General features: G+C 40.0%; 1 protein-coding gene across 4 annotated transcripts; it reads right to left on the bottom strand.

The window, feature by feature from the left end:
* Positions 1-8,155: 8,155 nt before the first annotated feature.
* On the bottom strand, positions 8,156-22,827 carry LOC117398220 (uncharacterized protein C19orf47 homolog). Of its 4 annotated transcripts, none has more exons than XM_033997202.3 (10): positions 22,739-22,827; positions 21,885-21,972; positions 21,376-21,490; positions 18,414-18,512; positions 17,077-17,158; positions 16,515-16,628; positions 15,538-15,666; positions 14,593-14,669; positions 13,657-14,085; positions 8,156-12,022 (listed from the first exon to the last, which is right to left on the bottom strand). In XM_033997202.3, the coding sequence occupies exons 1-10, from the start codon at positions 22,755-22,757 to the stop codon at positions 12,017-12,019; spliced, it is 1,158 nt and encodes a 385-aa protein (XP_033853093.2). In that variant the 5' UTR covers positions 22,758-22,827; the 3' UTR covers positions 8,156-12,016. The 4 variants fall into 4 exon arrangements, 3 of the variants coding, with proteins under 3 accessions (XP_033853093.2, XP_033853090.2, XP_033853099.2); XR_009309491.1 differs by having other exon boundaries at positions 8,854-12,022; positions 13,250-14,085; XM_033997199.3 differs by lacking the exon at positions 8,156-12,022 and having other exon boundaries at positions 12,905-14,085.
* Between the last annotated feature and the right edge of the window lie 381 nt (positions 22,828-23,208).

Raw genomic sequence — 23,208 nt, 5'->3', positions numbered from 1 at the left:
GAAAACCAGCTCTTTTAGTTTGTCCTCCGAGAAAGAACGCTTCCGCTCAGAGAAAACAAGGTTGTACAGCGAGTTGCTGCGCTCGGCATCAGCTGTGTTTGTTACAGCATTTATGTATCTAAACGCTAGTCGGTCGGATGTTGCTGACTAGAACATGGCGATGTCAATTTCCCCTGACTGTTCAGCGCTCTGGATCGCGTCGGGTGCCACTTCCCGGTGTACAAAGCAAACTCCTCTTCTGGAATGTCACTGAAGCCAGGAATTGAAGCGTAATCCTCCTTGACATGAGACATTACAGGCACTCTTCTGGGATTGAAGATCCTTATGCATTTCAGGAACTTAATTGCGGGCTGCCCACTCTCAGTATCACTGATACTTCTTCAGCTTTTCAGCTGAGCTGTCAACAGCCGAACGAAACAGGCGCACCAACTTGCTACTTTGGTCAGTTGTTACAGTGTTGACATCTTCAGCCCTGCGAAACCTCTGAGTGCTTTCCTCCGAAAACCGAATATGTCTCTCAAAGAAAAACAGCAGTTCTTCCATTTTCTCAAAAATCAAAGAGAGTGCACGGTCTCTGGCTTTCAAATGTATCGATTAGGTCAATGATTGGCTTGCACATTTCATTGATGAAACGCAAAGCCATCTTCAGCATTAAACACTGGGTTTCATCTGACAGCATTCTTTCAAGTTCCCGCAACAAGTGTGGTGCCGATTTGCCACACACACACATTTCTTCTTCAACAAAGCCGTGATAGTACTGAAAGTGGTTTGCATGGTACTGAACAGCAGCAAACCAGGTGTTGCTACTGGGTCTAGTGCCATTGTTGCACTGAGAGCTTTATGCCTCAGGTAATTTAAGTACCTCATCTTCCTGCCCCCTGCCATATAGAACATTTCCGAGAAAGCTCTTACCATTGCATTGACATCCTCGAATGGCTTACGAAAACTTTTCCCCACCAGGTTGATTATGTGAGCAAGGCACGTTACGTGGATGCTATCGGGAAACAGTCCAGACAGTACTGTTTTGTAAGCTTTTTTAATATACACGACATTATCCGTGTCAAAGACACTCGTAACTTTGCACAGTCTGAATGACTGCTTGAGACACGGTGCTGTGATTTTTTTTCTGCATGAAGTGCGTGTCAGCAAGATAGGAGGACACCTTCCCTGTACAGTCTTTCACTAGTGGGGCGAGTAAAAATGTAAGCACATAGCGGCCTTCATCGTCAGTCATTTCATCAAATATAGCTGACACGTCCTTATCCTTCAGTTTGTCCTTAAGTTTATTACTCTCAGTTTTGTAGACACCTGTAAGATATGCATCTTGAAGCTGGTAACAACCAGGCGCTCACGTTGTGCTATTGCGGTTGTATTGAAACACGTTGAAAGTGTACGCTGCATGTGCGATTCTCCCTGCGATGAAGCTGTTCTTTTTAAATGCTTCTGTGATTTGGTGAGGTGGTTTACAATGGTCGATTTTCTCTGATTTTCTCCAGAATAACGTTGCACGTTTTGCAAAAGAGTTTACCGCCATCTTCAAAAACCTGTTCAGGAAAATCTTTTACTCTCTGTTTTGCTGTTTTATTTGCAACGTGTGACTTTTGTCATGGCGTTTTCTGGCAAAATCGATCAATGCTCCCTTCGCCCTCAGCGTGATCCTAAATTTTTAACGGTCTTAAGGGTTATTGTGCAATATTATGCGGCAATGCCTGATCATACCTTTCATGCGTAAAATTAGGCGGGCGCGTAATTGCGTAGTTCCCTAGTGTAAAATAAGCATGAAAAATGATGGAAAACTATAGTAAATGCATGCATAACCATGGAAAAAACATAAAAACTGCAAAATTACAGAGCAAAAACACCATGGTAAACTTTTTAAAGGGCTTCTTCTGAAAATACTTCACAGTGCTATCACCTGAAGTGAGGTGTTGCACACAGACCTCCAGAGCTGAAGTATTCTGCACTGAAGCCTGTGCGATACTAAGATGCTTCCCCGGCTCATTTCCCCACAATCAGCCTGAGTAGTATTTCTAGAAGCATTTTTATTGGAAAAGAATAATACGCAGAAACAACAACAGATACAGAACACATATTATTTATTTATTAGTAGACGCCCTTATCCAGGGATACTAACAATTGTTACAAGATACCACATTATTTTTAATTACAATTACCCATTTATACAGTTGGGTTTTTATTGGAACAATCTAGGTAAAGTACCTTGGTGAAGGGTACAGCAGCAGTGTACCCCACCTGGGATTGAACCCACGACCCTCCGGTCAAGAGTCCAAAACCCTAACCACTACTCCACACTGCTGCCCATAGTATGTGTAGAAATGCAAGGACTTCAGGGAGGAAATCTCCACACCCAAACTAAATCAGATCTGCAGAGAAATGAAATATCGCATATTTTGAGGATAACATTTCAGCTTAACAACTGTTAACATCTTGCTTACTAATATGTTAACACATGTTGTTAATGGTTAGTTAATATGAAGTAAACTAATAAAAAACATAATCTTTAACTGTTCAACAAGCAATCTCCCATTTCAGGGGAATTAACCAAGCAGTGCGACAATAAGGTCCAAATATCCAAGAGAGCAGAAACAGTATTACTTGATGATTAACAAAACGCACAGGGCATTATACTTCAGTTATAGCAATACTGTGCAAGTGCATCAGTATACAGCAGCAAGGGAGTGCGGACTGGATTGAGATTATTTGTCAACCCCTTTATTCTGTAAATGTATTCTAAATCTTTTTATGTCAGATTAAAAGGGAATAACAGCACCTACATTTATATTCTCAACAAAGATGAATGATGACTTTCGCATAATGTGCTTTCTGATTCTCAGAAAGAGTCTCTGGAATCTGGGGGTTGTGTGATCAAACCTGCTGTGCATTTTAAACCTGCGCAGCAGTAGAGTCACACGACATACACGGCACTGCAATCTAATCCTGCTCTGTGCAGCTCAGCTGCGTTTTACTGTCTAGTCAATTGTATTTTCCAAACGTACAGTCAAGTGCATCAACCCTTAATAAAGTGTCCCATAGTTAAAGCATAGCAAGGTATAAATAATAAAGCATAGTGAAAGCATGCTAAAGCATAAAAAACAAAAAGGTATGAAAAACATGGACAATCATGGTAAACTGTGGTAAACGCATTGATTAACCATGGGATAAACTTGGGAAAACTGCAAAATGACCATGCAAATTTACTGCAGTAAACTGTTATAAAGGAAGTGTTAGGATCTGAATTGTAGCTAACAAAGTAATCCATACATTTTCCACACTGCACATCCATTCACTATATTGGTCTCAAATGTTTTGAAACAAAACCTGTTTTAATTAACATGTTTTCAAATGAAGTACAGTAATCTGTGTCATATCCGACTGCTGTGGGACCAGAGTCAGGGTGGATATGTAAAAAGTCGGATGAATGAATCCTGTTTTTAAATACCGTTATGCACAGCTGTAACAATTACTATATTCACACAATTATTGTTTGGAGATTAAGTTTTTATAAGGAAGCTCCCCTAAATCCCTTGTTTAGAAAGATACAGGGTATTAATGCTTGTGACAGGGTAGCCGTCTGCCGTGTGGGTGCGTGCGTTCGCTGCTGAGTGACAGGCAGGCGATTGAGACGGAGGTTGAAGTTGATACGCCCCCTGCAGGCAAACAGGATTTATTTACATATCAACACACTGAACAGCTCACGTGACACTGCCACCAATGGCAGCGCACGCAGCACATACAACACAGTGTACGAAAACTTAGGTAGGATCTACAATCTCTGAACTAATCTTCTCTGTTCAATATGAACTAACATTGTGAAGAGATTGATCATGGTGGATAAACGGTTAGGGTGGATATGGGACGGGCGGATACACGATGGATTACTGTACATCCCACACTCCATTAAAGAAGTCTCTGTTTGCACATTTATGGTCAGTTCAAGAGTGGATTGACCAAACTCCTTCAGAGCTGGATCTGTTTAGATTTGTATCTATTTTGATAAATTAGGGGGTGTGGGGCATGATTGAAGTTATTTTATATCTTAAAAGGAATTGACAAACCATAATCTGTACTTTTAGCACAGCAGAACCAGGAGACACAGTTGGAAATTAAGATAGAATTAGGACAGAGTGAGAGGGTATGCTTTGGGTTGCCTCGCCATGGTGTTGATGCTGAATCACTGGGCTCAGGCGAGGACTTGTGAACTTAATACAGGGGGGCAAATTTGGTGATATGGTGCTAGATTGTAGCACCAGGGTACCTCATATAGAGCCAGTGGCATTTAATTTACATTTTTTGTTTGATATTTTGTAGTTTAGCAACCATAGATGATGATAGTTTCTCATTGGGTCTGGACTACTCACATGGTTAGGGCTCTGGACTCTTGACCGGAGAGTCGTGGGTTCAATCCCAGGTGGGGACACTGCTGCTGTACCCTTGAGCAAGGTACTTTACCTAGATTGCTCCAGTAAAAACCCAACTGTATAAATGGGTAATTATATGTAAAAAATAATGTGATAACTTGTAATAATTGTAAGTCACCCTGGATAAGGGTGTCAGCTAAGAAATAAATAATAATAATAACAATAATAACCCACCCACACTCATCCACATACACAGGAGAGAAGGTCTGTGTCGTGTGGGAAGTTGTGAGGGGGGCTTGACCATAAGGCTAAATGATTTGCATTCCTGTAATATAAAAACACACGAGGCTCCATGGCACCAGTTCAATTAATCAATCAATGTTTAAGTGAGGATGGGAAAGTCAAATAAAAGCTCAATGATTTGCGATTGAATGTCGCTTCTCTACTGATTTTGATGTCCTCGTTCCATATGTGAGAAAGTAACCTTTCATCATCGTTGGCTCCATCTCTTATATAGTGCATAAAAATTAAACAAGGAGAAAATAAACGGCATTATTATTCCCAATCATGAAGCCAACACATTAGCATAACAAAAGAACTGCTGATTGCTTTATATACTACTACAGCTTGTATTCATGGGGTTCTGTAGAAAACAGGCTTATCTGTGTCAGAAACCATCGTCACATAAACCCCAAGGAAATCCTTGTTCCTGGAGACCAAGGCAGCTCAGTAAAAAGGGTTTCTTTCTAATGCTGAAGAGAATTGGCGTGTCGCGACTGACACATTAGTGTCAGCGCGAGTACAAACTGCTTAGGATTGTGCCAGTCACGGATATCAGCCTCAGACTGTGGAAACGGTTACCTAGCAACAGAACACTTGTGACGAGGCAACCCAAGGTGAAATCCTGAGCCTGCCCTACTCAAATAAAACCCATTTTAATCTGCAAAATGGAAACATAAGAAGAGTTTTTATTTATTTAATATCGGTCTATTCTGACAGTGAGAAAATGACCAACGTACATTGAGGTTGTAATGTACCTCAGCCGTGTCTCCTGGGTCATGTTACTGGCTGAAAGCATGTCAGTCAGTAGGGGAAGCAGCTGATTCGTTACTGACAGGAAATGTGGAAAAGTAAGTGCAACACTATCTGAAAGCATGGCTTGCAAACAGAGATTTCTTCAACCTAGTAAAGAACCAGGTATCATGTTTTAAAATAAAAATATAGAAAGACCAGAACACTTTCACGTAACTGCTGGAACTAATGTACTGCTGGAACTAAATCTAAAGCTGTTGGTGTAACTGACTAACCCTGCTAACACTAAGTTCCCTACAGTAAAAGCACAGCAACGTGTACTAAAGCAAAGTGAAAGCATGGTAAAGCACAGGTAAGGACTGTAAAGCACAGAGAGGTGTGGTAAAGCATATTAATAAACATTGCAAACTAGGATCAACTATGGTAAATGCATTGCATAACATCAGGGAATGCATTGTACAACTGCCAGTATACTGTGGTAACATTTTATTACAAGGGAATCTATTTATCTCAGAGATTGTGGCCCAAGTGCAGACGTTCATTTTCACTGCATATAAAACATACACTCCACTCCACAAGTCTAGTCCTGGTCCTGGTCACTAGTGCTGATATGGCACCATGGTACAGCAATAGATTAATTCTTTATATCAGTGGCATGTAAAACTTAAAACTTAGCATTGTGGTACCATTCCACTAATGGGATCCCATTGTAGCTGCCATTGCTTCCCAAGACAGACCCATTGTTTGTGCCCCCGCCTGCATAGTTAGCGTCCTGTGGTACTGCTGTACCAATGAATCTTGTGAGTCATAGATCTTTCATCAACAACCACTAACTTATTGTAATACTAAAAAGAAAATAATACATTTAATGACTAACATTTCAACAAAAAAAAAAATGTTGAGACATTGAAAAAGACTTCTAGTCGAAACGGTTTGTCATTGAATTTTGTATTTTAGTATTTATAAATTCAGCCGTATTTTTTCTGGCGATGTGGTTTCAATATGAAACAACAGATTCTTAATTGTCAGAGGAGAGAAAGTTCATCAGAAGCCATGTTTTTGCTGTGTATGTTTTAAAGCAGTGAAAATTGGTTTCAGGTTTTTTTTTTCAGTCTTTTGTGCTTGTTTCTTGTGTTAATTAATTTGTGAAATTGTGTTGTGTAGTGTGTTGTGAATAACAGAAAACATATTTCAGTTAGTTTTTTCAGCGTTTTTTGCCTGTTTCATATGTACAGTACTAGAGTAGAAATATGTATAAGATTTGTGAAATGTGTTTTGATAGTTCAGACACATTTTATATTAATTGGTTTTATATACATAGCACTTATGGTGCATTGCATCTTTATGCGCATGCATGGCTGTTTGAAAATATGCTCCTTCTGATGCAACTATTTTAGGTGAAGGGTAAGGAGAGGTCTTCGAAAAGGATAAGTCAAGAGATAAATCTGCGATACAAACCCTACATTCCAGTTGAGCAACACACAAGCCAGGCACGACACATGCCAGTTCACAGCACCTTGAGGCATTGCTCTGCATGCAGTACAAGAGAAAACCCTCACAGACCCCAGGGGTGTGCTCACAATGCAAAGTGGGCTTATGATTGAGCTTGGTGAAAAAATGTTTTGCTGTATTCCACCAGAAACAGAGGATTCAGTGTTCATTAGTGGATTCACTATGAGGGTCTCTAACATCACGGTCATTTCAATAAGTGACCGCCTGAACACTCTTGGACAAGTTCTGTTTGTTTTCAAAGATTTTTGTACCATACTAGGTTGGAATGTTATTTTTTTTTTTTCATTAGGATTACAGTATCTCAAAAACATAGGTTACTGTGTCTCAAAGGGTTAATGGTTCTGGGTGACTATTTATTGTAAAAAAAAAAAAAAAAAAAGTGCAGTTTTGTATATTAGCAAAACTAGCATAGCATAAATATGACCTGGAGTCTAAACGCTGCTATCAAAACATGATCATGATTTCAAACAACACGCAAGCATCTCATTCAGAATTACCAAAACAAATTATCAATAAACCTGCGTTTTTCTCTCCATTTAAAAAATTTTAACCTAAAATGTTCTTGTTTGACTTTTTCTTTGCTGGCGCGTCTGTTTGCCATTGCAGCGCATTCGGGTAGGGTTTAGTTAGCCTACCCTGGTACCATTTTACCAATAGCAGCCTCATCCTATTTAGCTTCCATATACATGTGCTACCATTGCCACTACAGTGCAATTGTCTGTTTATTAGCAGCTGGTCAGGGTGGTAGCCAATGAGGTGATGTAAGCACTATGTGTCAATATCCTTGCACCAGTATCTTGTAATTGGAATATACATTCAAACCAAATGGGATGACTGTCTCGTCCCAGTGGCAAGCATGCTCTTCATTTAGAAGCTGCCCCTGGTCTCCTCATGGCTGCTGTTTTATGAAAGCTGATCTATGTTGTTCACAGGGCGCTGAAGCTAAGGGGAGGTCACAGTCATTTGCTGAATATAATGCTGCATTTAATGGATTCTGTGCTTGTAGCCATCTGTATTCTACATGATATTAACTGTAACAGCAGGGAGCACATCTGATCGTTGAAGAATCAGCATGGGCAGTAAAGAGGATATATTGCTTTTGTTATTTGATTTATTCTAATGAAATACTGAGATACGATGAACATTTATACTAGAAGACGTTGATTAAAGATATTGAGAAAGAACTATAGTGGAAATGTTTGTCATATAATGTATTCTATTTATTAGGTTTAGTTTCTCTAAAGGGAGGGAGGGTGCAGTTCAGTCTCTGTGAATCTAATCCGCCTTGGATTGGAGGGAGAGCACTCTCTCTCTTGGAGGGTCTGGGAGGGAGTAGTTCAGTCTCCATGCCTCAAACCTGCCCTGGTCTGGAGGAAGAACCCTTTCTCTTCAAGGATGAGGGAGGGAGCAATCATCCATGAGTGCATCACCTCACCGCCCCACAGCGGCCCAAACTGGCCAGTGAGCCTGGTGAGCCTGGTGAGCTGTGCTGGTCTGTCCTCCAAAAATCGGTAGCTTGCTGACATCTGCTCCCGGTTTTAAAGAGGCAGCTGGCTTGATGATGGGATCAGAGGATGCCCACTGACCTTCAGTTCTCCTGAGCTGTTGTGGGGAATTGCTGTGGTGAGAGAACATAATTGGGGTGGAAAACAGGGGTAAAATAATTGAAGACTAAATTGTAATGTACGTTATAAAATACAAAACTTTTCTGTTCTCTATCTGGAGTCAAGCTATAGCTGAAATAAATCAGAGGTCCTCCTAAGGTTATCATCTGTCTTCTAAACAATCCACCAGGATTATTAGGCTTGCTGATGTTTCTATGGAGCAGCGCAATGAATTTTAGATCACTACTGTGATAATGACGGCACTTTGCTATTTTTTTTATAAAGCATTAATTATTTGAGAGGATTTTTCTGTTGGCTTTAGCATGTGTCAGACTCCAGACTGTAATTCCTTTCAAATTGCTGCCTCTGCTCATCCCTTTGGCTGAGAGCTCCTAGTTTATGACGGTTCATTTGACAGCTGACCTCCTTCTCCAGTCAATAGGATAAGCTGACGAAAGCTGATAACAAAATAGGAATGAAATGCCAATTACTGCACCTTGTGGCTACTAAATATGAACAGGGTGACCACAATGACATGCAGGTGATGTGTACCATGCAGTGAGGGGGTGTAGCAGGCTAATCCACTGCCTCTCTTGCCTCTGATCCTGGGTTCAAATCCAGGTCAGGCCACAAATTAAATTAATTTGGTGACTAAATTTACAAGTACAATTTTTTTAAAGAAAGATAGGTACTACAGTAGTCTCCGGATAAGAGAACAGCCCTCGGGAAGCAAGCAAAGTGTTCTTAGAGTGGATCACCAGACACAATATGAATCAATCAATAAATAAAAATTTATAGCTTGTCATGACGGACGTGCATCAACATATGAAATGAACAGAATAAGAGAAAAGCAATAGGCAGGTGTATGTTAATAAACTATAATAATAAAGTAACAGGCAAACCAACGGTAAAAAACCAACTGTCACACTAAATTAACACAGCTCTAGATTAATTATGAATACCTGTACAGGAGCAGTATTCAAGACATGAAGCAGGGCTGAGTGCAGGATGATTTCAATACTGGAGTGTACTTGAGGGATGCTGTTCCTTCCTGTATGACAGCAGTGCTGAGTGCAGTGTTGGAACATAACATAATAACAGGAATCGGCACATAGGTCTGGAGGCAGCTGGACTAGTCTCTATGACAACCAGAAAGAGAAGGTGTGTAGCCTTTTATTCTGTGTTCTAACCTTATTTTTAATTGTACTGAAGCTGCAAAACTGTCATAAAAGAGGTCAAAGGGAGTGAGCCCAGTAACCATAGCTACACCGCTAAGTGAAGCACACAGCTCGACCAAGTTTGACTCCCTAGAACTGCCAGGTGTGGCGGCTAATTTAATATAGTTATTGTGAACAATGAGAGATATTGTAAGTTTGGAAATCTTCAAGGGCAACCAAGAGGCTATCTTTGTTTTAGAGGGAGTTTTGTACAGTCAAAGAAAGGTAAGAACAGGCATAACATTGTGAACGGCAATGCTGCTATCAACATCTAGCAAGCAAAGTCAGAAAAAAAGGAGCGTGTGTATAACATCTTTAACCAACAGCTCCAAACATGAACGAGTAAGTCAGAGGAAAGGGAGATTGCTTTTAACAACTGGACTGCAAGCTCGGAATAACATCTAGAAAACCTGCAATGATTAAGAAACTTGAAGACTCAAAGATTGTTTAATGGATATTAAAATACAAATAACTTCAATACCTGGAATTGTAATTAAAGAAGAGGACAACTAATGATTTAAAGACTCAATTAATGGACTGAACTGACCTAGGGGGAATGGTTAATTTTACTGGAGGAATGTATGTTTTGTTAAATAAAGGCTAAAAGGGGACACTGCTCTACAAGACGACCCGCATGCTCAACACTGCAACAACTCTGCAGAACAAACAGAGTAATGCCAATTAAACTAAAGATTAGAAAGGGTTACAGAAACTATACTTGGGGAATTAATGTTTATTTGCAGAAAAGTGGATAGTGGTGTAATGTAAAAAGGGTTTGTGTGATATTTAGTTCTTACAAAAAGAAAGCCAGTTTTAATTTTCTATCTAAATGGATTACAGCCAACAGCTAGTATTGCAAGGTGATCTATGAACTTGAATAAGGGGTACCGAATCTTATTTTCCTTAAACAAATGAATGTTCAGATGTTTTTGTGCCGTGATTTTAATTAAAGGATATATAATTAAACAACTGATGGATAGAGAATTAACAATTTCATAATACCGTATTAGTTCACTGAATTTAATTTATTTACTTGCACAATGATCCTGCTTGCATATTCATATTATTATAGTTACTGATTCTTACAGAATAGACAATGAATGCATTGCTTTCACTTGTAATTGACATTTACACTGAGATTCTGCCTAACCAGTACTGATAACTGGTAATGTGCCAATTTACATTTTGATATTAACCTTCTTTCCTACTTTTGTACTGCATTTTATTCACAAACTTCTGATAAAAAATACAGCAGTGTTGTGTATTTTATTGTGCAATTGTTTCCTCGCGCTCTTGAGCTTGGTTCAAAGTAATGAATAATTCAGAGTGCTAATTAATTAAAACCATTACACATATCAGCTAGTTACTCTTGATTGGGTATCGTACATTTATTTACTTGTTAATTCTTCCTACAGCAGAATGATGTCAATACTTGAGTGTGTTTGAGGGATGCCATTCCTCCGTGTATGACAGCAGTGCTGAGGGCAGATGATGTCAATACTAGAGTGTGTTTGAGGAATGCTCTTTCCTATATGACAGCAGTCTCCTAACTCCAGCAGCTGTTCCTGGATAGGGAGATCATCTTCTGAGGTTCCTATCTTAAGTGACAGATCTGATGGATTAATAGCAGGGATACAGAATGCAGTCACAGAGAAGTGGACCACCACCAGATAAACACTCTGATGAAAAGGCAATGCGTTTCTTAACTTATTTTTTTAAAAATCAATTTAGACTAACAGTCTTTCATTTCAAAGAGGTACAATCTAGCATTGTTTTACAGTCAAATGACCTTCAAAAAACAAAAGATGGCCGGTTCTCTACAGTAGAATGTGTTTTTTAAAATTTTATTACAGGTGTTTAATACATATCCTGTAAAACCTGGTACCAATAGTCTAACTTCACAAAGGGCAGAAATTTTATGATAATTGTTGGTATACAAATGTATATAAATTATGTTGGGTACATCTTAAAATAAAATAGTTGCAAATCCATGTGAATTCCAATGGAATAGCTATCATTCAAGAATTCATTATGAATCATGGCTACTTAAGTGATCTGTAGAACTAATTTCTCAAGACAAAGTAAGTCGTAATTCAAATTCTATGAAAAGTCAACAGCTTGTATTTTTTAATGTAAAGTGTTTCCATTATGTTTGAAAATGGTGAAATAATTTTGCCGATTTACATTCCACAGGTGTTTGTTCCAATACTTGCCCCAGCACTGTGTTAATAGTCTGTGCTCCCAGCTCTGTTTCAAGAACAAACTCCCAGGGTCACTTCTAGAGAAAAACAAAGAAAATTAACCACTCCAAAGAACTCCAGCTCCTCTTCACAAACACACAAGCAGCAACAGCAGAACATACAGCAGACTTCCCTCCAAGATAAACAGTCAGATTCAAGACATCCGTGGAATTAATTTCTTGTGACGTTTGTTCAATAGACAAACACTATAAATAAAATGAAATATGACTGCATGTACTGTATACACCTACGCCTCTCTATAAGGTCATTGCTAAGAGGCAACCCTTTTAGCAAGGTTCTGGTGATGAGCCACCACTTACTATTAACTATTTAAAACTGCAGACCTGCATTTAGGAAAACTAACGTCATTCAAAACAGCAGACCACTACTGCTCTAGTCCCCGATGCACAAGTAATTGCAGAGTACGTGCAGGGTGCACAGCTCTCAGCGAGCAGCTCTGAATGCACAATGTGTGCTTCAGACGTGGAAGCAGCTACACGAATGCCTTCGGACAGTGGAGGTCATAAGATCCAACTGACAGTGAAGCATGACAGTAAGTCAGCTAAAAATGTTCATTATTATTATTATTATTTGTTTATTTAGCAGACGCCTTTATCCAAGGCGACTTATAGAGACTAGGGTGTGTGAACTAAGCATCAGCTGCAGAGTCACTTACGACTACGTCTCACCCGAAAGACGGAGCACAAGGAGGTTAAGTGACTTGCTCAGGGTCACACAATGAGTCAGTGGCTGAGGTGGGATTTGAACCGGGGACCTCCTGGTTACAAGCCCTTTTCTTTAACCACTGGACAACACAGCCTCCTGTTCACTCATTTGAGCACTTAGGGCAGTAGAGGGGGATACAGAAGCCACCAGACAACTGGGACAAACATACAGGATGAACACAGAATTAAGTACTGCCCATTTGTCCAGGTTTTTATTTTATATCAGGATCAAAATCTTTAAATCACTTAATTAAGGTTGACAGAAAATCTGGACTGGCTTACATCGCTTAAATGATGTCTTGAAACTGATGGGGTTATGAAATCCATGCCAATGTTTTCAGAGTTAGTGATGTTTTACATACACGACAATGATGAGCCACTCTCATTGCAGCTTATGGGGAGATTCCAAAACTAGTTTTTACAGCCTCTTAAATACCACGTTGTGCACGACACTTTACAAAACAAATTTATAAAAACAAGACCACCACAATTGGGGAAATCAAACAAAAAAAAATAGTTGCAAGTTAAAAAGAAACTTACATGCTTACAACTTGAGACTTGCAGCACTACAGGGTGTGTTGTAATTAGTTGTCAGGGTTTCCATTTACTACTAGTTAAACGGGATCAAATAGTGAGCCAGCCAACTTCCCACAGGGGTAGCTGTATAGACAAGACAATAGTGTCACTGTACTGAATATATAAGACCATTAAATCCAAATTTGCTGTAAAAAATTAAAAAGTGGTACACCATTATTGTTGCATGTTTTTTTTGTTTCTTTTTCCCCTCATACAAAAAACTCATGCAACCGTAAAACCGATAAACATTATTAAAAGCGCGGGACGCAGCGAGGCAGTCAGGTGTTCTTCAGGCCCAGTCTCTTGAAGACGCTGACAGAGCCGGCACTGTCCATCTGCGCCCCCTGGCACTCCCCAGTGCTGCTGCTCACCTTGGCGCTGCCCAGCCCCCGGTTGATGGTGACGGTGAACCCTTTGCTCTTGGTGCTGGTCACCCTGCTGTCCTGAGTGTCGGGTTGTGGGCTGGAGGGCTTGCCCAGCCTCTGCAGCACGCTGACCTTGGCAGCAGGCTCTGGCTTGTCTGTGGCAGTGCAGGCTGCCAGGGCCCTGGCAGGCTTGCCCAGGCGCTTCAAGGTGACGACGGCTGGTCTGCGAGCCGCAAGGGCAGTCCTGGTCTTGGCCGTGGTCAGGGAGGCAGGGCTGGCCTTGGTCGGGGTTTTCCTGGCAGGCTGTGCTGTTCTCTTCAGGACCCCAGCGTACTGAAGCACGGAGCCTTCCCCGTCGCTCTCCACCGCCTTCTCGTCCTCCTCCTCCCTGCGCTCGCCCATCGCGTCTCCCAACCGGCTGAACACCCCCGTGGGCTGTAAATTAAGGGAAGGGGATTCATCTTTGTGAATGCAAGAAAAGCATTCTTGGGATCCCAAGGCTGTACATCTACACTTTATATTAAACATTTAACCATGAGTAAACTGTACAAATCATACACTTTCAACAAAGTTGTACACATGACTGTATTATAGTAATTAAATTGCACAGCAGAACATCAGAAATCAGTAGTGTGATATCAGTAGTTCAAATTTCAGTGGCAGATTGACAATTACATACAAGCGGCCCCGTCAGTGTTTTATAGCAGATTATCTGAAACACACAAGTTCAATGCAAAAGGCTGATAGGAGACATGGAGTCTATGATTAAAGTTTGCAAAAGTTATTGTGTGTGACAGAATTACAGACAGATAAGACAATAAGTCCATAATGTACACATTTTGAATAAGATCCCTAAAAATGTTTTAAAACATTTAAAAACCTGTAAATGTTACTGTATCCAGAGGAATATTCCAACTTAAGAACCAGTAAAGAATGTCTTACCTTGCTTCCCATAGTGGCATCAGCCTTGGATTCAGCTCCTAGTCTCTCAAACACAGAGGTTCGATAAACACCCTTTTCTGCAAAGAGCATAAACTGAATTAACATGATGCAAAGATCGCTGTTGAAACACTGGATTTTTGCATAGCATACAGTGGATGATGGTGGTATGTGGCCGATTGGGATTTGAATTTAGTGCACATTGCCACCAAGTGGTCAAATGTAATTTCAGAAAGGATTTACTGATTAGTAGCAGCAGCAGCTCCAAAGGTAAGACAGCAGTGAGGGATGCTAATAGTTTAGAGTTTAAACGTTTTCAAACTGTTGAACGTTGACAGTCACAAACATGCACGTGAAATATACAGATCAGATGTAGTGATTATACAGTGTGATGTGTACAATGTAAGGTTATTTAACAAAATGCACGCAGTATTTTCTATACACACAAAATCATCTACAGGCTGCTTTTACAGATTACCTTAACTGAAGTAACATTTGGTAGTCAAAGCCTAGTATTAATCTGGGTCTTTGAAACCAGCTGTACATCCATTTCATGTATATTTTAAACAAAAGGTATCAACATATGCATCGTTAAAGCATAAGTGGCTTCAAATGTCTTTTTTTTTTTATGTACATTTTGTGTAGTTCTTGTTTTGTTGCACCAATAGTTAACATTTTTCCATACCTTTACCTGGCTTTGAGCTTGTCTGGCGAATCCCAAGTGCCCCAACTAAGCTTTCTATAAAAATGTGGTGCTGGTCACATGATTTGAATGGAATGAAGGAGGCTGTTCAGTGTCAGATCAAGGCAGATTTAGAGAAAAATCACAGTAATATTGGAGCAACACAACCCAGAAACACAGCCATAAATTATTAAATATCAATGACATCTGAAGCTGCTTACTCAACAGTTACTCAAACAGACATGCGTGTGCTGAGCCCGCAGTACCTATCTCTGCCTGCTCCTCCAGGATCCTCTTGGTTCGCTCCGTGGTCCCCTTTGGCATGTTGATGATGTATTTGCCCTCCATCTCTGCAGTGACCCGCCGTCGCTTCACCGAAACATCGGGCCCCGCGTCTGCACAGAGCAGGGAGTTAATCACGTCATATAGGGCAGCACTGAGCAGCACAGAGCAGGGCGTGAACCTCTTCATACAGTCCCTCTCCCCTACTTCTTTTAGACCTCTTCAGATGCCCCACACGTAGAAGGGTACTAGCTTGCAGTGGCAATGGAGTCGCCCCGTTTGTGGGGCTGGAAATCAGTGGACATAATTGCTTTGTTCACCATATTACAACTAGCTGAACTATCAAGGAAGAGACAGGTGTGTGGATAGCCAGTTTTAAAGCTTCTATTATATATTGAATTCTATTGCGATCAACTATTTTACATAACTAATGTAGAAGTCAGATTCAACTGTAGCTTTTTGCTCTGCACTATTACGGGCAGCCAGAAAAAAATCCTGAATAGTAATGTCTCGTCTCTGCAAAGCTAAGGTGAAGAGCAATACTTTTTCCAGCTGGTATGCAGTTTGTTTTTCACGGTTTTGCTTCTCTGTATTCCCTTCTTTTTTATGCATGAACTGTCCCTTACTTTTCCAGACCACTAAACTCTCAAAACACCATGAAAGAAATAAGAAAAAAAGAATGTATGAATGAGGACGTAATTTAGCCTCCTGTTCCTAGTAGTTGACTGATTGTCAAGTTGGGTCTTAAAGCATTGCACCGATAAAGCATCTACAACATGACTAGGTGCCCCATTCCCTACCTTCACCACTATGTAAAGAAGTGCCCCCTCCTCTCTGTCTTAAGTTCACTCCAACTAATTTCTAACTGGTTTCTGTGCTGCGCTTAAAGTACTGCTTAACTTTGTCAAGCTCTTTTAAGATTTTAAAAGGCCAGTGTGTAGTACAGTACCCCCTTGCATACCTGCTTTGGCCTGCTTATTGGACACAGTGACGGACAGTCTGTTGTCCGGTTTCCTGACGGGGGTGGGTGGGGGAGAGTCTTGGCTCAGACTGTTTGCGATCATCCGGGTCGCAGCTGCAAGACAGGAATCACACAGATGAGTGCTAGTTCTAAACAGAATTTATACTGTGCGTGTGGGTGTTTATTTTTCATGTTTCAATTGCTATGAATTACCAAGCTTTGAATTCCCCACGCAACAGCAGCTGGGGGATGCCTTAATGAAATCTATCACCATGAGTAAATGGCTAATTATGCTTGGCATAAACTGAACACACAACAGCTCTTCATGGGTAACTCAAATTATCAACTTGAGAGTAAAGACATAAAACAGGTCTTGTTATTCTTCTGTTACCCACTTAAACATCCTCAGTTTTTTGTTTTTTTTTGCTTGCGAGACTCTTAGTAGTTCCATCTTAACAGATGTAGTCAGCTCTACAAACAGAGTTGTATCCTGAATAGAACACCCACTACAGGATAGTCACACAATGCAGTCCTTTCTTCCAAAACAGAGAACTTTACTTACGGGTGTTGGCATTTCTTCTGAGTTCTGCCTGAATGGTTGTTTGACCCGATGATATTGCCTCAGTTGCCATTTTACACATATCCTGTACAAAGGAAAAGAAAAGCCTTTTGTTAATTTGAGTGTGAAATACCCAGGTGCTATTCCACCACAGGGCTGAGCTTCATAATCTTACATGATGTGCAACAGCCTTTAACTAGTAGTGAGACACATTTATAAGTGCAGAACAAATGGGGTCTGCTGCCCACCCCATACCTTTTTTTGGTATCCATGAAAAGATATCTCCTTTTCAAATGCATTGAAAATATTTTAATCTTACAAATGCAGCAATACCCCAGAATGTCATGCATTTTCTTGGAATGCATTAACTATTGGCTGTTGCAGAAACTCAAGAGTAAAATGAAGAATGCCATCCAGTTGTTCTGCCTGGGTAATGCCTTTGCACATGAAAAACAGATTTTTTCATTAAGATCTTCAGTATACGCACACACTAGAAGAGAAGATCAAGATGCCAAGGTATTTTATGAAGAGGTCGCAGTGGGTCACTGCATTTATTGATCTGTCTGAACAACAGTTTTTGGATAGGAGAGTGCATACCCACTACTACCAATCTCAATCTCTCTGCTGTTACAAGATACATGAGTGACTCCTCCTTTTCAGTAACATATATTCTATTGTGATGTCCTGAGTTGCTGCTGCAGAGTGTAGTCCTTCTGTCTCGGGTAACAATAGTGCTGCACTCTAAGTGGAAAAGGTAGCTTTGATGCCACCAAATGACTTCCTAAGCAGTTAATACCAGCTGACTAGAGTGGCGCACAGAGGAGACCTTGGGGCAAGCTGGGAGGGGATGAAGTTCCAGAGGGCCTGCGTTGTAGCAGCAGCTGGGGAGAGGCTCTCTTCTTGGGCTGGTTGATGAAGCACAGCAGGGTGGTTACCATCTGAAGCCTCCTGAAGATTTCTCAGTCCGTGCTTTGAAAGACACAAAACGCCAGCTGTACAGACTTCTAAACAGAGGTTTGTAAACCTGTGCAGTCCATGTCTTTCACCAATCTTCATCTGGCCACACAGCAGCTTTGTGTACAGCTCATATGCCCCGTTTCTCTATGCCCAGGAAGAAGGAAGCCATTGTATTGGGAAGTGTATTTTGATGTTTATATATATATATATATATATATATATATATATATATATATATATATATATATATATATATAGATATATGTTGTTACAGTGTTATTACAGTTCAAAAGCATGTATTGGTTTCTTTTCCCCCACCCCATGACAATAAAACACAAAATGTCAGAATGTGAAATACAAGATGTAATTCAGATGGCACTTACATCTGCAGGGGCTCTCTTCCTGAAAGTGCCTCCAGTCCTGGATTCCATGCTGGGTCGAGTAGGAGGAGAAGGAGGAGAGTTCCAATCTGCGCTTTTCATCTTCACAAAACAATTCCAAAAAAGTACAGAAGATAATTATCCGGTGGAAGTGAAGTGAGAAAACACATTTCAAGGGAAACGCCACCATTTGCTGAAACACATCTTATTGCCTTTTTAAAAACAAAGATCGCTTCAGTGACAAACAGTGATTCCAATAGAAAAAATGGCCTTCTTCCGTTCACACATCCAAGTTAAGAAGATGCCGGACGTACAGGGGCTTTTGGTGCTAGGCGGTATCCAAACAGCAGATGCAGGAAACCAATTACACTTTATCAGGATTCTTTGGGTTAAGCACAGGAATAAATAGAATTCCCTACACCAGTATTCTTTAAGAATCGCTTAATGAACACTTAAAAACCTTAAACAATACATTTCATAAAATCTAAAGTTTAGATTTGCTGAAGTTAAGCCTAACATATGTCATCTCAGAGCCACGTGCATGTCTCACTATGGCTCAGAGGTGCAGCTGTTTTTAAACAGATTGATAATTTGGACCTCAAGAGTTTTCACACAACTGTACTCGGAATCATACAAGATTTTGTTTCAGTCATGACCTAAAGATGTATTTGAAATATGTAGCTGCTTTCCAGTGCAGGTCAAACAGAACAGCCTCAGAGACTGTGTGGTGATTATTCTATTCTTAGAATAACACTGAAACAAAACACTGGAGTGTTTGCTACACTTCCATCTGCCACTTAAACTGATCTAAAAGATCAGTCCTGTTTGGTTTCAAGGACTTTCATTATTCTTTGACTTTTAACTGGGAAAAACACAAAATAACACTCCACACAGAGAGCTCAGTGCTATAAAATCCACATGCCAGGGGCACATCTGAGCTGTTAGTCACATTGCTAGTCAATGTGTTTGTTTGTTTGGCACCCCTTTCAGATTAGTCATGAGAAGTGATCTCATATACATGATTTCCTTGCTTGTTTTTCAAAGTGTTTAACTGGGGGACTACTAGACAGGTACTAAAAACAACTGGTTCAATCATGTGAATCAGTCTTGCAGTGCATAACATCTTCTTTAAAAACATTTTGGCAATTTAAAAATAAAACTTTTTTTTTTTTTTTCATGCAGACATGGAGGCATTCCTGGGGGATTTAAGCACTAAGTACTTAAGGGATATAAGAATCCGTCTCGGGTGATTTGATTCTTTATAAGCGGTTGATTCTTAAAAGCGGACCGATATGATTACTGTGGTACAGAATCAAATTTAGTATGAGAATGATAAGAGCTTGTTCCCTGGCTGCTGTGTAATGGGTTGACCATTAGATGTCATGAGTTCCCACATGTATGCACGCCCACGAAAAATCCACAACTGCTTTCCTTAACGAATTCTGGATAACACTCAATTGGTTAACTGCTTGTTAAAGTTAATGACACCTCGATAGAAATGGCTTAGCCTATAGCTTTGTGATGGGGGTATAGAAGCGTAAGGAAGCAGAAGTAACAAAAAGAAACCAGAACTCGAGGAAGAGATCTAGTGTTTGTTCCACACGAAGTACTGTTAGTTGGTGCTCCAGCTGAGGGCTAGGTTTACTTTGTTTGTTTTATTAGCGATTGTTTCGCCAGCGCAGTGTAAGAAAAATAAAACCAACACCGGTTTAAAACTGTAAATCAAGACTCCAGCCTGATAATTTACACTGTCCTCAGCAACTCTGCCATCAGCAGTTTAAATACACTATACAGATGTCAATGGTGCTCAATCATTGAGGACAATACATCGAAACAAGTCCTTGTGGGTAAGCAGATTGTTATGTGATCATGTTGAGGCTGCAGAATCCTATTTTACTACAATATATTTGAGAAGCGATCGTCTCTTGAGGATGCCTAGTTTAACTGCCGTGCGGGGTTACATGTAATGGCCTTTGAATTAAAATGACATTACAGTACAGTATTTTACTGTCAGGACTACCACTGCATGTGATTTTTACTGCTGGGCTCAGTCCCTTTGAAAACGTCAATGAATTTACATGTACCTTTTGTATATACGTTTATCCATCCAGGTAAGCTCCATTCAGCATGTCTAAGGCAAATCATTTTTGGGAGTTATTTTTGATCACGTGTTCTTTTTTTTTTTTTTTTGAAGCCGACTCAGTTAAACTCTTGGAAAAACGTTGATTGTGAAACAAGTTCACTTTTAGTTTTTTTCATATATATATATATATATATATAACAGAAAAACAACACAGCCACTCTTGATCCCCTATTTACTTCTGGCTGTGAAAACACATTTTAGAGTCCAGATTAGTCTGTGGATGCACTAGCTACCAAATAGCGATTTCTACACACATGTGAAGTTCCTGGTTTCTGCTTCAGATTTGGGAAGCAAGTTAAATCAGTGATCAGTGTTTTCTTTCATGAAAGGGTATATACTGTTTTTTTTCACTGTACAACACACCCATTTCCATTTATTTTATTTGAAGCATTTATTCAAGTTAAAAAATTATGTTATTACTTTATGAAAAATGTGCTATGGCCACTTTGTTTATTGCGAAGACACAATGACAAGGATAAAAAAAAGGGTTAAAAAAATGCGCTGGTCGACGCATCATGTTTTTACCTGAAATACACACAAGAATTTTTTTTGACCTTAACTACTGTATGGCATCCTTTGGTTTGCAGTTAATTCACAGGTAAGTTCAGGTCTTTCTTACTTCTGGGATATTTGTGTTACATATAATGGCTGTGATATTTGTCTGAATCCTGAACGGATATCCGAATGTGAAAATGCTCGTCCAGCACTGATAATTATTACGATCTGAAGGCTGTCGATTGCCTGCTGTTTCTGAGAAGCCTGGTGTTGAAATGCAGCGAGATGCATTACTTCACATACTCCTATCCGGAGCTGGATTTGTACCTGTCTATAAACAACTTTGGCGTGTTTCAGGATGGCAATGATATCTCCGATCACTGTGATCCCCAGGTCCATCATGAACTCCTTACTCAGGTCCATCAGCATGTTCTTCTGAATTCTGCACAGGGAAGACAAATGCATTAAGGCTGCAAATCTATGTTTAATAACATCTAAACCTGTATATTGTTGCTTACCATTTAAACTATCATACAAATTGTCAATAAAAACATGTGACTTAGTATTTGTAAACCATATTTTAATACAGTAGATTAAAATGCATAAAAGATATTATTTATAATGAACTTTGTAAAAAAAATCAATTCAGGATCCTCATAAAATAGCACATTTGCGGTTAACTGTATAGCATGTAAATGCTGTTTAGGATTTTTACTTTACTGTTTAAACCTTTACAGACATAGTGTAAATATAAACGTTAACCAAGTGATCTCACATACAAGCACTATTTTAGACATCTTTATCAAACTATTAATTACAATCCATTAACACAGTACCTGTTATCAACGAAAGAGACTGCGTAGTGAACAGCCAGACCAGCAGGGATGCCAGCATCCTTGAAGAACTGTATCCACTCGGATGTAGCTGAGAGAGGGGCATGCAAAGGTTTAGCTCACAAATACACAAAGTAACCTAAAGTATATTTTGATACAGTGTTATGCTAATTTACATTTTACACATAATGGAAACTTTACACCTACTGTCAGGCTTGAAGATAAAATAACAAATGCATCACGCTAAATGGGTGGGTAAGAATAAAACACGGATAGAAACCGGGGTTTCTATAGAACCATCGCCTAAACATCGCCTTTTTTTATCATTCATAGTTTCATCCTCTCTAGTTCTCTAAACCTAAAGACCAATAAATAGTTTGTTTTTCCTCTCTTTCAGTACCGATTTAAATGTGTAAACATTTAAAAAGTAGAAGCTTAAATTCCTAATCATAAACTCCAATGTTGACTTTTGCGACATTAAAACACTTTCAAACTTAAGATAAAAACCAGGGCGCCCGGGACTGGTCTGTTTCACATTCTAGTACAGTATTCTGGTATTGCAGCCTAAATGAACTATTTATAGAAAGTTACTCTGAGTAGAAACTCCTTCTAAAGTGGCAGCTGCTACCGTGCATCTCACACGGCCTAACCAACAACAGCAGAAACCTGCACCCAATTCATACAGACACAATCACTCCGGCAACCACCGACACTCTCCAAAGCCACTGAGCAGTCTCTAAATAAGCTTAACTACGCTAGACTCGCTATTCCTAGACTCCTAACCACCAGTGGCCCAAATAATTATAAACCAGAGCTGTTTAAGCTTAAATCGGTCAAAATCAAACAGTTCTCCTCACCGTTGGTCACAGACGCCATGTTTAATTCTCAACAGCAGCTGCGTCCGCGGTATGATGACGCAACTTCCAGGAGTTGATAAGGGGGGCGGGGCCGAGCCGGAGAAAGCCGAACAAAGACGATATTGGAGAGGCTGTACCTGAGTAATTATGGCTGGTTTCATAAAAACAAAAAATTAGGGTGTAGCTAACTCCACTCCATCACGTTCCATTGGCTCCCACATTTTACTTAAAATCATACAGCAGTAGCGGGGAAACAATACGCTTCTGAAATATGACTGGATATGATATGTGTGAACACAATGCGTGCCAGGCAGTGCAGTGCGCGAAGGTCAGCAGCCGAAGAGAGAGGGAACGAGCTGTGAATGATTTCCAAGGATAAATATCGAGACGTTCTTCCTATGCATTGGGACGTGAGACACTTGCTAGGAAATCGGGACTATCCTGACCATATAGGGACTGTTGCCATGTAG

This window comes from Acipenser ruthenus, chromosome 30 (genome assembly GCF_902713425.1).
Source record: "Acipenser ruthenus chromosome 30, fAciRut3.2 maternal haplotype, whole genome shotgun sequence".
NCBI classification, from domain to species: domain Eukaryota; kingdom Metazoa; phylum Chordata; class Actinopteri; order Acipenseriformes; family Acipenseridae; genus Acipenser; species Acipenser ruthenus.
This window is presented reverse-complemented; position numbering and strand designations above follow the sequence as displayed.

Coding starts and splice junctions, on each gene's coding strand:
- LOC117398220 (XM_033997199.3), bottom strand. Junction 18,513..21,375: donor CCAAAGTTGTTTATAGACAG/GTACAAATCCAG, acceptor TGTTTTGTGAAG/ATGAAAAGCGCAGATTGGAA. Junction 15,667..16,514: donor CAATAAGCAGGCCAAAGCAG/GTATGCAAGGGG, acceptor TGCTCTGTGCAG/ACGCGGGGCCCGATGTTTCG.